Raw genomic sequence first — 14,609 nt, 5'->3', positions numbered from 1 at the left:
AAGAGTATATACTTATGTTTGGGATACAATCAGAAATGACACATGAAATGTGAGCAGCTTGGATACATGCATATATTTAATAATGAAACAATTTATCGACAACCAAAAAAAAAGAAAAAAAATTCACAAGACCGCAGTGCTGTGGAAGAAAATGAGACATCAGTATAGCAACTGATCCAGAAGGCTGCATGATAAGTACAGCAAAGACAGACTTGACTAGGATAGTATTGTATGCTCTTCAAATGGAGAAGTATCCACTTATTTGACTGCTTGGAAGCAGGCAGCTTTATTGTATGCTGCATGGAATGGAGGCAAAGAGCCAGGGAAAGGTGAGAGAGGAGAAGAAGAGCAATAAAGAATTCAGGGTAAGCAGATGGAAGAGACTGAGATAGAATTACAAAGAGATGACTGTAAGGCTTTTTGTTTCCTCTGCAGCCTAAAATAAACCTGTTCCAAGTCTTTGTCAGTCAAATTTAGTGGTCACACGAGTAGCACTAGGCACTGTGAAGGAATGGTGGAGGAAGTGGTTTACAAAAACAAAAGGATACCAGGGGTTCCTGCTCTCAAGGAGCTTACAGCCTATATGGGGAGACAAGTTCCACACACAAAGCTACTATAAAACATATTTACAAAGTAACATAAATACAAATAAATATACATATGAATAAACAATATATGAAAACTAAAAGGTACTGTGTCAATAATTGTTCAGAAGTCCCTAGGTCAGTCAAAGAAGGCTTTCTGAAGGAAAAAAATGTGGACTTTGAGTATAACAGTAGTGTATCGTAGGGCATGTGCAAAGGCGTAGGAGTGGAAGCAAATATGTCATGTACAGTAGGCAGATTAGCTTGACAGAAAGTCTAAATAGGTCTCCTTAAGAAGTGAGTGGAATAAAACAGTAGGCATCTATTTGGTGAAAGACTGACTTACCAATGTTAGGTCTGGCCCCTAAAACAAAGCAAACAGGGAAAGATGTTTTCTCTAGGTAATGATAGTAAGTGGCTACAGGTCCAGGAACAACTCTACTACTCTCAAAAGTTTTGTAGTTACTCTGAAATAGAGAAACTAGAAATGGGATGGTGGAGAAGTGTTCATCATCCTTGAGCAGTTCAAGTAGAAGGAACTGCCTTCTGCAACAATTCTTATGTAGTAGCAAATGAAAAACCTCAATGAAGTCCCTAGACTGAGGACCTAAAACCCAAAGGACAGCCAGATCCCAGTCACCTCAAGGGCTCAAGCAGAATGTCCTAGACATTTGTTACTAATTCTTGGTGGGGAGTAGATTGTGTCTGCTTATAAAAGAATTTATTTTTGAACTACCATGACAGTCAGCTTTGATCCTAACATTTTACAAATTAAAATAGAATGAGAAGAGCCCTAATCTATAGGGAATGCTCACGTCCCTGAAGAAGGACAGGTCAATAAGGGCCCAAATTCTCCCCTGGTCTTTAAGTGGAAAGGCAAAACATCACACCTTGAAAAGAGGCTTTTCTCAGCCAAAGCATGTAAGACCTCTTTCTTTAAGCCTATTGATCTGAAGCTGTTCCAGGAAGGAAAAAAAAGAGTCCAGGCCAGTTGTTCAGCAGCAGCCAGAGTCAGCCCCCATGTCATGAGAGCCCCGCTGGGAGGTACTGGATCCCACTGAGGTTGAAATACACTGCTGGGGTCCAATCTTGATGCCATTGGCCTGTGAGAGAAAAGAGGCAATAGTTCCCACCTCAGTGTGAAAGTAAGTGGGAGAAAGAGGGATAAAAGGAGAAATCATTAATTACAATATCTAGAAGCAGGTATGGCCTTGGCAGGTAACCATGCGCCTTAGCCAGACTGCTGTGGAACAATAATCTGTGATGGTGAAGATAAGATGACCAGCTGTGGTATTATAGATCACTGGAAGTGGCCTCTGTGCCCATTTTAAAAGCGACTGTTAATACTTAAGTTTCATAGCTATGTGCAGGATCAGGATGTGATTGGTAAGAGTAGGTAAAACAGAAGTGCAGCATATAATTCATTTTTTTCCCCCCAAATGTGCTTTATAGAAATGACAAGCTAAACAATTAAGAATCACACCTCCCCCATGCTTTGGAATAGTAAAAACCTGAGGTTGAGAAGAAAACCTCCCATAATGTATAAACCTTTTAGATCAGCAATTAATAATCTCTTTAAGCAGTCTGGGTCTCAGACTTGAGGAAAAAACAGACAAGCTATGCCAGTTCATACAGCTTCATATAGTATCATGTTAGACAGGAAGTGCTTATATTCTAGGAAGCATCCTGTCCTGTTTAAAACAAAGCAAAATTAATTGTCAGCCCCTCACCCTATCTTACCTCATTATGGACATCAAATAAACCCTGCTGGATCTTCCTATATATTTCTTTGGCTGTGTTAATGAAGGCCTGAAGAAGAAATAAATTATAGTATTAGGCTCAAGTTTAGGTAGAGAAATTAGGAAAAGAGAATACAAATATTATTCCTATTTGGATTTCAAAGGTGAATTGGGAACCATTAGGAGAATTGAGTAAAAATACAAAAGGTCCTCCAAAGGCCCTGTGAAAGCCATTCCAAACAATTTCAAATAGAAAAAAGGGATTTTGGTACTGACACAAGATGTATTAGGGTTCCCAGATTGGCACACTCTGCAAAAAAAACAAACATGCGCTCTTCTGAGTCAGTTACTTAGACAGATTCAACACCAGACTTAGGAATGACTAAGATGGAATTCATTAGTTCCTCCAACTAAGATGATTTACAAATAACAGTAGTGTCAATCCACACTTACCAGGTAATGTTACTTAATATAAAAGTAAAGCCTTAGGAATCAAGGAAAAACAAATGGAACAATTCCCTTAAAGGGAGATACATGGTCACTATGACCACAAGACATCCTTTTCTTACCCATGTTTTAAGGGGAGGAGAATTCTGGGGCGGGGGGGAAGGGACAAAGATACGGTGTAATCTCTGAAAAGCTTTCCGTACTTTTTCCCAAATAGTACCTCCTCAACATTGCAGGCGGTTTTGGCTGAAGTTTCCATGAATATAAGTCCATGTTCCCGAGCAAAGGCTTCTCCTTCTTCTCTCTTCACATCCCTACGAGACTCTAAGTCACTGCAAGAGATTAATCATTAATTGGGGAGAAAACTAAAAAAAGACCCAAGTGAAAGAAGAAATTTATTCTAAAAGAATCCCACAGCTGTTTCAACTGCCAGTTAATCCATAGAGAATGCAGATCCTGAATGGTGTCCTCTTGTACAGAGTTACAGATCTCCGTAGCCTCTGGGAAAATATTCTTCAGATCAGATTCTTGACAGCAGCTGCACAGTTGAGGATAATGCCTTATCTCTTATTACAGAGAAAAGGGTTTATAAAAGGTTAGGCAAGCCCCATAGTTTCTCAAGGTCTATGCTGTATTCTTTTTTGAAGGAGATCCAGTTAAACCAAAGGAAAGAAGAGGAAAGGGAAATTCCAGTTACTGGGAAGTAGAAAAGTCATGGATGTCACACCACATAGTAATAAGTGTCTTCCTCATTACTGGAATCAAGCCACAAGAAGAGAGACAGCAAGGAATAAGGAGAACCCGGTTGCCTTAACTCACTAGTATCATTATTAACATGTATAATAAACAGCAGCCTGCCACCAGGGAAATGAAGGATTCAGAGAAAATGATATGGATAAAATTAGGTGATACTGAGGACAGAGCCAAGGACTGAGGAAGAATAAAGTGGCATGGAAAGACTTTACGAAACACAGGATAAAAGGATGCGGAATAAGATTACGGTGAACTGTCCGATTTTCATTTTTCAAACTGGAAATTTTCATTTGGGAAGATTCCGGTTTTTCACCACGAAAAGAAAAAATCCAGGAGTAAGTCCACTAGAGAACAATAAATCTGCAAAATGTATGCTTATTTTTCATGAGCTGTGTGCAGACCAAGGAAGAACTAACCCGAAATGGCAACAGTCCTAAATTTGAACACGTAGCCCAGACATACCTCTAAGTTCCAGATCTGTTTGTCCATTTGCCTGTTCATTTCTACTTATGTGTAAAAGGCACCTCAGATGTACATCAAAATGAAACATCATCTTTTCCTGCCAAACTGACTCTGTCCTACACTTCCACATCTCCATAAATGGCACAAGCCAAAAACCAAGGTTATTATTAACAATTTTTCCTTCACACCAAATACCCAATTCACCCCAAAGCGAAGTACTTCCAAAATGTACCTTACAATCATCCTTTCTCTCTCTCTCCAGTGTCACTGACCTAGTCCAATACACCACTTTCTCACTTGGACTGCCGCAGCTGAGATCCACATCAACCCTTGCTCCCCTCCAGATCTTTTAAAAATCTGATCAAGCTGCTGCTGCTACATCGCTTCAGTCGTGTCCAACCCTGTGCGACCCCACAGATGGCAGCCCACCAGGCTCCTCCATCTCTGGGATTCTCCAGGCAAGAACACTGGAGTGGGCTGCCATTTCCTTCTCCAATGCATGCATGCATGCTAAGTCACTTCAGTCGTGTCCGACTCTATGCGACCCTATGGACAGCAGCCCACCAGGCTCCTCTGTCCACAGGATTCTCCAGGCAAGGACACTGGAGTGGGTTGCCATCTTCTCCACTGACCAAGCTACTTCTCTGCTTAAAACTCTTAAATGCTTCCTACAGTGATTAGAATAAAATCCAGACTCCTCACTCAGGTCTGTAAGTGCCATGACATCTGGCCCCTGCCTTCTTTTCACACATCTTGTACCATTCCCCTTTGATTTAGTCTAACCACACCAGGTTTCTTTCAACATTATAAACTTATCAAGCTTCTTCCCAATTTAAAGCTTTCACAGAGTTTCTTACCCCTATTTGACACCTTTTTAAAAACTCTTTGCCCCGTGAACTCTTGCCCATCCTCCAGAGTCCAGTTTAAATTACAACTCTAAACCAAAAGTAAGTACCCTGGGGCTTCCCCGGTGGTCCAGTGGTCCAACACGGGGAACACTGGTCTGACCCTTGGTCTGGGAAGATCCCACATGCCTCAGAGCAGAGCAGCTAAGCAGGTATGCCACAACTACTGAGTCCATTTGCCACAACTACTGAAGCCTGCGTGCCTCTCCGCAGCAAGAGAAGTCACAAACTCGAGGAGCCTGAACACTGCAACTAGTGAGTAGCTCCCGCTCTCCAAAACTAGAGAAAGCCCACAAGCAGCAACTAAGACCCCAGACTCCTTTGTTCATGGGATTCTCTAAGCAAGAACACTGGAGTGGGTAGCCAATCCCTTCAGGGGATCTTCCCAACCCCGGGATCGAACCCTGGCCTCCTGTATCACAGGCAGATTCTTTACCATCTGAGTCACCAGGGAAGCCCAAATAAAATTATAAAAAATAAATAAGTATCCTGGTACTCTTTTTTATAGTGCCCTTTTTTCCCCCCTTCACTGCATTTATCATAATTTGTAAACAGATACAAATCATTTTATATTTAATATCTATGTCCCCACTAAACTGTGAGCTCCGTGGGAATGAGGGCAGGATTTTGTATTCACCTTGCCCACTCAGGCTCTAGCACAATATCTAGGATGTAGTTAAAGTTTTTCACAAATTGGCTGAACCAATGAGTATACTCATTGGTATAGAACTGTGGCACAGTTCTAGGTGCCACAGGTTATTTTAAATACTCAAGGGAAACACAGCAACACTCCACATCAGAACACCACATAAATTGTTGTCGTTCAGTAGCTAAGTCATATCCGACCCTTTTGCGACCCCATGGACTGTAGCCTGCCAGGCCCCTCTGTCCATGGGATTTCCCAGGCAAGAACATTGAAGGGGGTTGCCATTTCCTTCTCCAGGGGATCTCCCAACCCAGGGATAGAACCCGTGTCTCCTGCACTGGCAGGCGGATTCTTTACCACTGAGCCACCAGGGAAGCCCCCACATAAATATAAGCTTAATATAATTGGCAGTGTCAAAATCAGATCATGATAGATTCAACATTTGTACTTCTTTGTGAGGCTGCATTCTTGGCAGCTGCTGTGACAAAAAGCAAACACTGCACAAAAATCAATTTGCAACAGAAAAGAGAGTGGTAAGTGTCCAATATTAACTCCAGGGTTTGACAAGCTGTGCTGTGCCTGATAGGCATACACAGGTCATTAGCAAGTAATTACGATTACTTAAGAATGAAATAAGGAATTCTTTTCCTTTTAATTCATGTTTTTCGTTTTTCAAACACTCAGTTGCTATGACAAAAATACCTGCTATTTTGTTTAGACCTAACTATTTAATAACAAAACTATCAAGTATGTCTTTTGGCCTATGGGTGCCTTAGAAAATTCATTGAGAATAAAAAATGTTGCTAAGGATGTGGAGAAACTGGAATGCTTGTGCACTGAGAGTAGTAATGTTAAGTAGTGCAGCCACTATGGAAAACAGTACAGCAGTATCTCAAAAAATTAAACAGAATTTTCATAAGATCCAGCAGTTCCACTTCTGGGCATATATCCTAAAGAATTGAAAGCAGGGACCCACGGAGATCTTCGTACACACATGCTGACCAGCAGCATTATTCACAACAGCCAAAAGCTAGAAGCAACTGAAGTGTACATCAATGGATAATAAACAAAATGTGGTAAGTACATCCAATGGATTACTATCTAGCCTTAAAACAGGAGAAAATTCTGACACACGCTACAATATATATCAACCTTGAGGATGTTATGCTAAACAAAAGCCAGGAACAAGAGAACAGATATTCTAAGATTCCTAAAGTAGTCAGAAGAGACAGAAAGTAGAATGGTGATTGCTAGGGGCTAGGGGGATGGGGATCTTCCCTGATGGCTCAGAGGTAAAGAATCCACCTGCAACGTAGGAGACACGGTTTCAATCCCTGGGCTGGGAAGATCCCCAGAAGAAGGAAATGGCAACCCACTCCAGAATTCTTGTCTGGGAAATCCCACAGACAGAGAAGTCTGACGGGCCACAGTCCATAGGGTCACAAAGAGTTGGACACAACTTAGCGACTAAACAAGAGTGGGATGGGGAACATGAAATTAGTGTTTATGGGAAGAGAGCTTCAGTTGGGGAAGATAAGTTCTAGAGATAAATGGTGGTGATGGTTGTATAACAATGTGAAGGTACTTAATGCCATGGAACTGTACACTTAAAAATGGTCAAAATGAAAAAACAAAAAAGGTTAAAATGGTAAGTTTTATATTACATATATTTTACTACAATAACAAAACTTTTTAAAATTCAGACACTAATGAATCTAAACTAAAAAAGTTTAGGTCCCAAATGATTCAATATCCAAAGAGTACCTAGATGACTTCTAGTACTTATTATTTATACAAATAAGATTTTACCTCTTATTCCCAATCAGCATGATAACCATGTTGGAACTAGAGTGCTGCCGGGCATCCTCTAACCACGAGGTCAGGTGGTTGAAGGTTTCACGCCTACAGCAGAGAAATTTCAAAAGTGGGTCAGAGGCCCATTTCAAAATGCCAAAGCAATTCCAAATGCATAGGAAAAGGGGGAAACTTTTATGTGTAAAGAAAAATTAGAAGAGGCAACTCCTCTTTAGCATTCTTACTAGATTCAGTAGATTAAAAAGATTGTGAGAACAGAGGAAAGAGTCTCCCTCTCACCCAGCAGATCTGACTCACCTTGTAATGTCGTACACCAGCAGTGCACCAGCCGCTCCCCTGTAGTAGGAACGGGTGATGGAACGGAAGGATTCTTGTCCAGCCTTTCCCATCAACGTGGCAACAAAAAAAATCCCAACAAAACCAGATTATTTGCAGAGAAGTTACTTGATCAGATGCCACACTAACACAAAGGACTTTACAAAACACCTTCTATGAAGAAAAGAGAATTGGCGAAAAGAAAACCTGAATGCCCAGGAAGAAGTCCAGGTGGGAAATCAGTATCTTTCAGCGGGAGTACAATTGATATTTTGGGTGGGTCAGTTCTTCCTGTGAGACTGTCCATTTAACTACTGAATGTTTAGCATCCCTGGCTTCCTGTCACTGAAAGTATTTACCCTACAGTCAGTGTGACAAAGAAATTTCCACACAATATCCCCTAGGAGAGAACCGGAAATAGAACTAGAAACTCAGAGTATTTTTCAGTCCCATATAATGCTGAACATATCACCTTTGTTTTTTGTTTCTATTTTTGTTTCCACTCCTTTGTCTTAGAAAATTATCTTAGAATGCCAAAGCTCTATATAATAGATGTTTCATTCCAATGGATCATCGTATAAAATTAGATACAAAGCACCTAATTTAGGCATATACTAACTGACCTTTAGTGACTGATAATGGCAGGACGGGACTTCCCAGATGGTGCTAATGCTAAAGAATTCTTCTGCCACTGCAAGAGACTTAAGAGACGCGGGTTTGATCCCTGAATTGGGAAGATCCCCTGGAGGAGGGCATGGAAACCCACTCCAGTATTCCTGCCTGGAGAATCCGATGGACAGAGGAGCCTGGTGGTCTACAAGTCCACCGGTCACAAAGCGTTGGACATAACTGAAGTGACTTAGCACACACATACGCAAAGGCAGGACTACCAAGATGTCCCTTACTGAGATTGTGTCATAGCAAATAGGAATAACGACTAGGGAAAAAAGTCCAGGGCCCAGGACAGAGCTGTCATTAAAAAAAATTCAAGTTTATTCTCTATTTTCATTTCCAATGGGGCCAAGATATAAGGGTTTATTTATAACTGAGCAATTTACTAATGCCCCATATACAGGATACTTTTGCTTTCTTGATGGAATAGGCTTTTGGTTTGGGGGGAGGACAGGTTTCATCAAAGGAAGCAAAATCATCTAAATATGAATTCCCTGGGCATTGACTCTATTCTATCAGAAAAGTTTTCACATTCTTGAAATTGCTTATCCTTCTGTCCCTACATAAAGATTAGGATGGGAGACTATTGTTCTTAAAGATAGGGAAACTAAGATCTGGACATTGGAAAATAAACAGCTTTTACACGATATACCAACGATAACATTCATGATACTAACAATTAACACAAATGTGAAAAATTGGGCTCAAAGATCAGTTCAGTAACTGGCCAAAAGTTTAAAATTCTATAAACACCAAATTCATAACTTAAATGTAGGAGCTTAGTATAATACTCCATAGCAAAAACATCTGTTTTCTTCAACATTATATCACATAATCTAAAGCCAGATCTAAGGTAAGAAGACTGTTAGTACACTAGTTCTCGATTACATTTCCAACAGTACAACCATCTCTTACTACAACAGTCATATAAGTGTCTTGTTGCATACCTGTTAGAACATCAAAATCCAAAAGTAATTCTAAAGAACTTTGTTGGCAATATTAACCACACTTTAAGATCTAAAACATATTTTTTCCCTCCAAGAGCTCACTTAAATTTTATTTTTTTCCCTAATAGTTTTATGTCTTAAATCATTTGATTCCTGGTTGGCTTCTAACTTACTTTTTTTCCTCTTCCGCTATGGTTGAAAGCCCTCTCCTTCCTCAAGTCCTCCCAAGAGCTAAAGGAAGTCTGAGGGAGGCCTGTGTGATGGTTGAATCAAGAGAAGCCTTTAACTTTTGCAAATGAAAACATTTCCAGTGCACTATCACAGATGATTTTTTAAATCAAATCACTTTACTTCTTAATCTCAATCAATTTCCCAAATCAAAGTTTTCGAGGCAATAAGTTAGAAAGAGACTTCCTCGGTGGTCCAGAGGCTAAGACTCTGAGCTCCCAATGCAGGGGGCCAGAGTTTGATCCCTGGCCAGGGAACTAGATCCCACATACTGCAACTAAAGATCCTGCTGCTGCAACTAAGAGCTGGCGCAGTCAAATAAATGAATAAAAATAAATATTAAAAAAAAAAAGAAAAGCTAGAAAGAGTAAGCCATTCAATTTGGGTTGATCTGCATCAGTCTGAGGTATCTTTGTCCATATCCTGTTTTAAAAAAAATCTGAAGCAGCAAAGAATTAAGATGGAGATAAAGAGAATTAAGTTTTCTCATTTCCCCCAAATGGAAGCAGCATATTATATATAATTTCAAGATATATAAAGTATCCATTCCTATAAAATCAGACAGGCTCATTTCTTAAGAATCAAAATGCATTCCAAAGTAAGATGCAAAAGAATCTGAGATTTTTTTTTTTGGCCACGCTGCATGACTTGTGGGATGGTAGTTCCTTAACCAGGGATCAAACCCTAATGCTACCCTTGCACTGAAAGTGCCAAGTCCTAACCACTGAACTGCTAGGAAACTCCTGAATTTGGGATTATTTAATTAATATATTTACCAATGCAAACTCATATATACTTGGGTTATTTGAAACAAAAAGACGTGGCATTCAGAATTTGTAACTGTAACAGATGGAAGTAAAAGCTTCCCTGTCTCTTTGATTTCACTTGACCTCCTCTGACCTCTGTATGCAGGTCAAAAAGGAACAGTTAAAACCAGACATAGAACAATGGACTGGTTCCAAATTGGGCAAGGAGTATGTCAAGGCTGTATACTGTCATCCTTTTTATTTAACTTATATGCAGAGTACATCATGCAAAATGCCAGGCTGGATGAAGCACAAGCTGGAATCAAGATTGCCAGGAGAAACATCTATAACCTCAGAAATGCAGACAACACCACCCTTATGGCAGAAAAGTGAAGAAGAACTAAAGAGTCTCTTGATGAAAGGGAAAGAGGACAGTGAAAAAGCTGGCTTAAAACTCAACATTCAAAAAACTAAGATCATGGCATCCAGTTCCATCATTTCATGGCAATTAGATGGGGAGACAATGGAAACAGTGACAGACTTTATTTTCTTGGGCTTCAAAATCACTGCGTATGGTGACTGCAGCCATGAAATTAAAAGACGCTTGCTCCTTGGAAGAAAAGCTATGACCAACCTAGAAAGCATGTTAAACAGCAGAGATATTACTTTGCCAATAAAGGTCCGTCTAGTCAAAGCTATGGTTTTTCCAGTAGTCATGTACGGATGTGGCAGTTGGACTATAAAGAAAGCTAAGTGCCAAAGAATTGATGCTTTTGAACTGTGGTGTTGGAGAAGACTCTCGAGAGTCCCTTGGACTGCAAGGAGATCCAACCAGTCCATCCTAAAGATCAGTCCTGGGTGTTCATTGGAAGGACTGATGCTGAAGCTGAAGCTCCAATACTTTTGTCACCTGATGCGAAGAACTGACTCACTGGAAAAGACCTTGATGCTGGGCAAGACTGAAGGCAAGAGGAGAAGGGGATGACAGAGGATGAGATGGCTGGATGGCATCACTGACTTGATGGACCTGAGTTTGAGCAGGTTCCAACTGTTGGTGATGGACAGGGAAGCCTGGCGTGCTGTAGTCCATGGGGTCGCCAAGAGCTGGACATGACTGAGCGACTGAACTGAACTCTGACCTCCATCCTTAGCTCCTCCGTCATAGCCCTTTATCCCTGCATCAGCCTTTACTGTTATATTGGGGACTAAAGTATTTTTGTTTTCTCTTACCGTATCCCAGATTTGAAGTTTGATTTGTTTTCCATCAATGTTGACCATACGAGCCCCAAACTCCACGCCTGTCAGTGAAAACAGCGAGAAAGAATGTGATTCTCATGAACAACCATGGTGAGAAAAGGTTCATACTTGTCCTCATTGTGCTAATGACTCATCCTCCCCACTTAGTGCCACTAAGCCCATTACAGTTCCCTATTTGCTCCAATTAATTTTGTGCTCCTTAAAGTTTTATCTTCTAGAATTAAAAACTGTGTTCTAGGTGACAACCACCTCAGGAATATAACTGAAAAGCATATATAGGGATAAAAATTAATTAAGAAATCAAATAGAAAAAGTGAATGAATTTTTAGAATTATTGTTTAATCTTAAATTTGATTAAGAAATGTTTAATTTTGTAACTTTTTAAAAAACTTCTAAATTTTTTGAAAATATTTCCCAATATTTTCCCAAAGTCACTCTCTAGTCCTCTATATGAAACAATAAATACTTGCTTTTTGCAATTTTAGAACTTTTTTTAGAAAAGCACCTATCTAAGAATAGGTTCTCAAGAATGAAACATTTCAGATCTCCAATAATTCCAAGAGTTCATCAGAAAACAGCATTCCTCACAGGGGTTTGGAAACAGATAGTCTGAATAAAGGTTTTTGTTTACCTGGCATTCAACTTCTGTCAAGGTAATGTCAAGACAAAACTTAAAAATCAATCACTTACATTAAAAATACTTGATTCTAAGTCAAACACTTTGTCCTATTTTCTATCTTTACACAGTACTTTACTCCAGGAATTCTGATCTGCAGGTAATAAACAGCACTAATCTAGCTTCTGCTATTCAGGGGCCCCAGGGACAATATATCCAGAATCTCTCTCAACTCTAAAGTTTTACAGTCAATAAGCAGATTAAAAAAAATTGTTTCTTACTATTATAGACTGCATCATCAAGAATAATGATAGTTACTAAAAAAAAAGTCACTAATTTTGTTTTCTTTCTGGATAAGAGGAATGGAGTTTCAATGGTGAAGAATTAAAAAATACAACTTCTGTCCCCTTTTATGCAACTTCCTCTAATTATGAAGAAACCTTCATATTTTGTGCACGTTTTATAGCCAACTGCCTTGTTTATCTTGGTATAGAATACTGAAGTCAGAAAAAAATAAATTGGAGCATATATTGGACTCTGGGGAAACTTGATTGATCACTTCATTCCGTTACATTGAAACCTGTCACTTGCTCCCATTACCTTTAGGTGTGTCAAAACTTCATCTCTCCCCTTCCCCACCCCAACCCAGATGTTCTCTACCCTTACTTCTTGTCACTCTTCACTTTAAATTCCATGGTCAAGCCATATTAAATTACTTTCAGTTTTCCAAATTAGCCTGATCTCTGTTATCCTGAGCCTTTGCACCTGTTCTTCCCTCTTGCCCTGATCACTTTTCTCTCATCTCCACAACCCCTTTGCCTGGCTAGTTCCTGCTCATGCTTCCATTTTCAGCTTTTCCTGATAGATGTGGCAGCCTCTTATCCCCTTTTGCAATAGTAATTTATTCATTGATATCTGCCCCCAGCCTCACCTCACCTCCTACACTGGAGCTTCAATGTAGGCACGTTTGCCTTGTTAAGCAATGTATCACTTAGCACCTAGCACATTGTGGTTGTTCACAATAGTCATTTACAAAAATATTTTCCTGTTGATACCAAATCCTTTTCTAACCACTTTAGTTATTTGGCTCTGAATCAGTATTGTGGGATCAGTAGTAGCTTCAGATTTCAATAATGTGGGTCTTGGAAGTGGCGATATAGTAAGAATGGGAGCTAGGGATTTTATTCTGAAACTGCACCTGCATGGCAAGAAGACTAGTTTTATGTACATAATCTTTATTTGGGTTGGAGTTATGCAGATTATGGGGAATGGGTTGTTAAAATTCACTAACAACCCATTGTGATAGGTCATCCCATATCACAAATTTGTGGAAGATGTTCACATTTCCCACGATTACCAGAGTGTTGTTGTTGTTGTTTTTTTTTTTTACCAGAGTGTTTTTGAAACTCATGATTATCATATAGTTACCAGTTTCATGTACCTTTTATTCTAGGTCTGGGATGGCTCTTCCATTTGCTTCCTCCTCTCCAACACACACACACAAAATCTATACGGTAGTGATTACTTTGAAAAAGTAATGAGGTTCACACTAATTTACCGCAGAGTAAGGCGAGTTTTTTAATTAACATATGTTTTCATAGGATTTTACATAAACATACAAATCACATTTGTTTTAAAAAAAATCCTAAGGCAACTAACCCATACCTCACGGTCATCTCTAAATCTAGGCACCTTTCAATTACTTACTCCCCATTACACTACTGCCCATTTCTCAGCATTTAGTCACTCTTCACTTAGCATAACTTTGGACTAACCCCAAAATAGGGAGACATAACTTTTCTACCCCGAACACTAAAGCTGCTAACTTTCTACTTATTCAGATTTCATAATCTATTCTAAGAGAGGTATATGCGCTTACCTATTGTGAGGTCGTGGACAGGTTGGAACCGCTTGTCTGTAAACTGCAGGAGGAGACATGACTTCCCCACACCTGAAAGAAGACGACGCGTGCGCTAGGAGTTAGGCAGCGAGAACAGACCAGTGTCGGGGCGTCCAGGACTGGGGAAGGGGGGCTCTGGGGAAGGGGAGCCCCGAGCCCCGCCCCCGGCGGCCCGCCCCGCCCCCGCTTCACTCAATCGCCCAGCCCACTAAATGAGCCCCGCCCCCAAGCCCCGATTTGGGTGTTTCGGATCCCCGCGCCAGCTTGAGGATTGTCGCCCGCGGGTTACCTGTGTCTCCGATGATGATGTACTTGAAGAGATAAGCATAAGTCATGGTCCCTTTTGCTCTGGATTCCGGGTCCGCCCGACTTCTACGGCCACTTACCTCCGGCCTCTCTAGCCGCTCAATCTATCGACCTCCGGCCCCTCTAGCCCAGTTAACGTCTCTATTGCTCCCCCTCGAAATCCCGTTTCGGTCGGAGCGACGGTAATACCCAGATACCACCTCCGGGGACGCCTCTAACACTCCTACATGCCATTATCCCACCAAGCTCCAGGAGGCGGTAGCTAGCCTTT

At 40.5% G+C, this 14,609-nt stretch overlaps 1 protein-coding gene across 1 annotated transcript; it reads right to left on the bottom strand.

The window, feature by feature from the left end:
• Positions 1-58: 58 nt before the first annotated feature.
• On the bottom strand, positions 59-14,569 carry RAB2B (RAB2B, member RAS oncogene family). Its single transcript, XM_065941439.1, has 8 exons — positions 14,322-14,569; positions 14,012-14,083; positions 11,490-11,557; positions 7,649-7,731; positions 7,346-7,438; positions 2,991-3,102; positions 2,325-2,393; positions 59-1,687 (listed from the first exon to the last, which is right to left on the bottom strand). The coding sequence occupies exons 1-8, from the start codon at positions 14,365-14,367 to the stop codon at positions 1,580-1,582; spliced, it is 651 nt and encodes a 216-aa protein (XP_065797511.1). The 5' UTR covers positions 14,368-14,569; the 3' UTR covers positions 59-1,579.
• Between the last annotated feature and the right edge of the window lie 40 nt (positions 14,570-14,609).

The sequence above is a fragment of the Muntiacus reevesi genome, chromosome 7 (assembly GCF_963930625.1).
Source record: "Muntiacus reevesi chromosome 7, mMunRee1.1, whole genome shotgun sequence".
NCBI lineage: Eukaryota > Metazoa > Chordata > Mammalia > Artiodactyla > Cervidae > Muntiacus > Muntiacus reevesi.
This window is presented reverse-complemented; position numbering and strand designations above follow the sequence as displayed.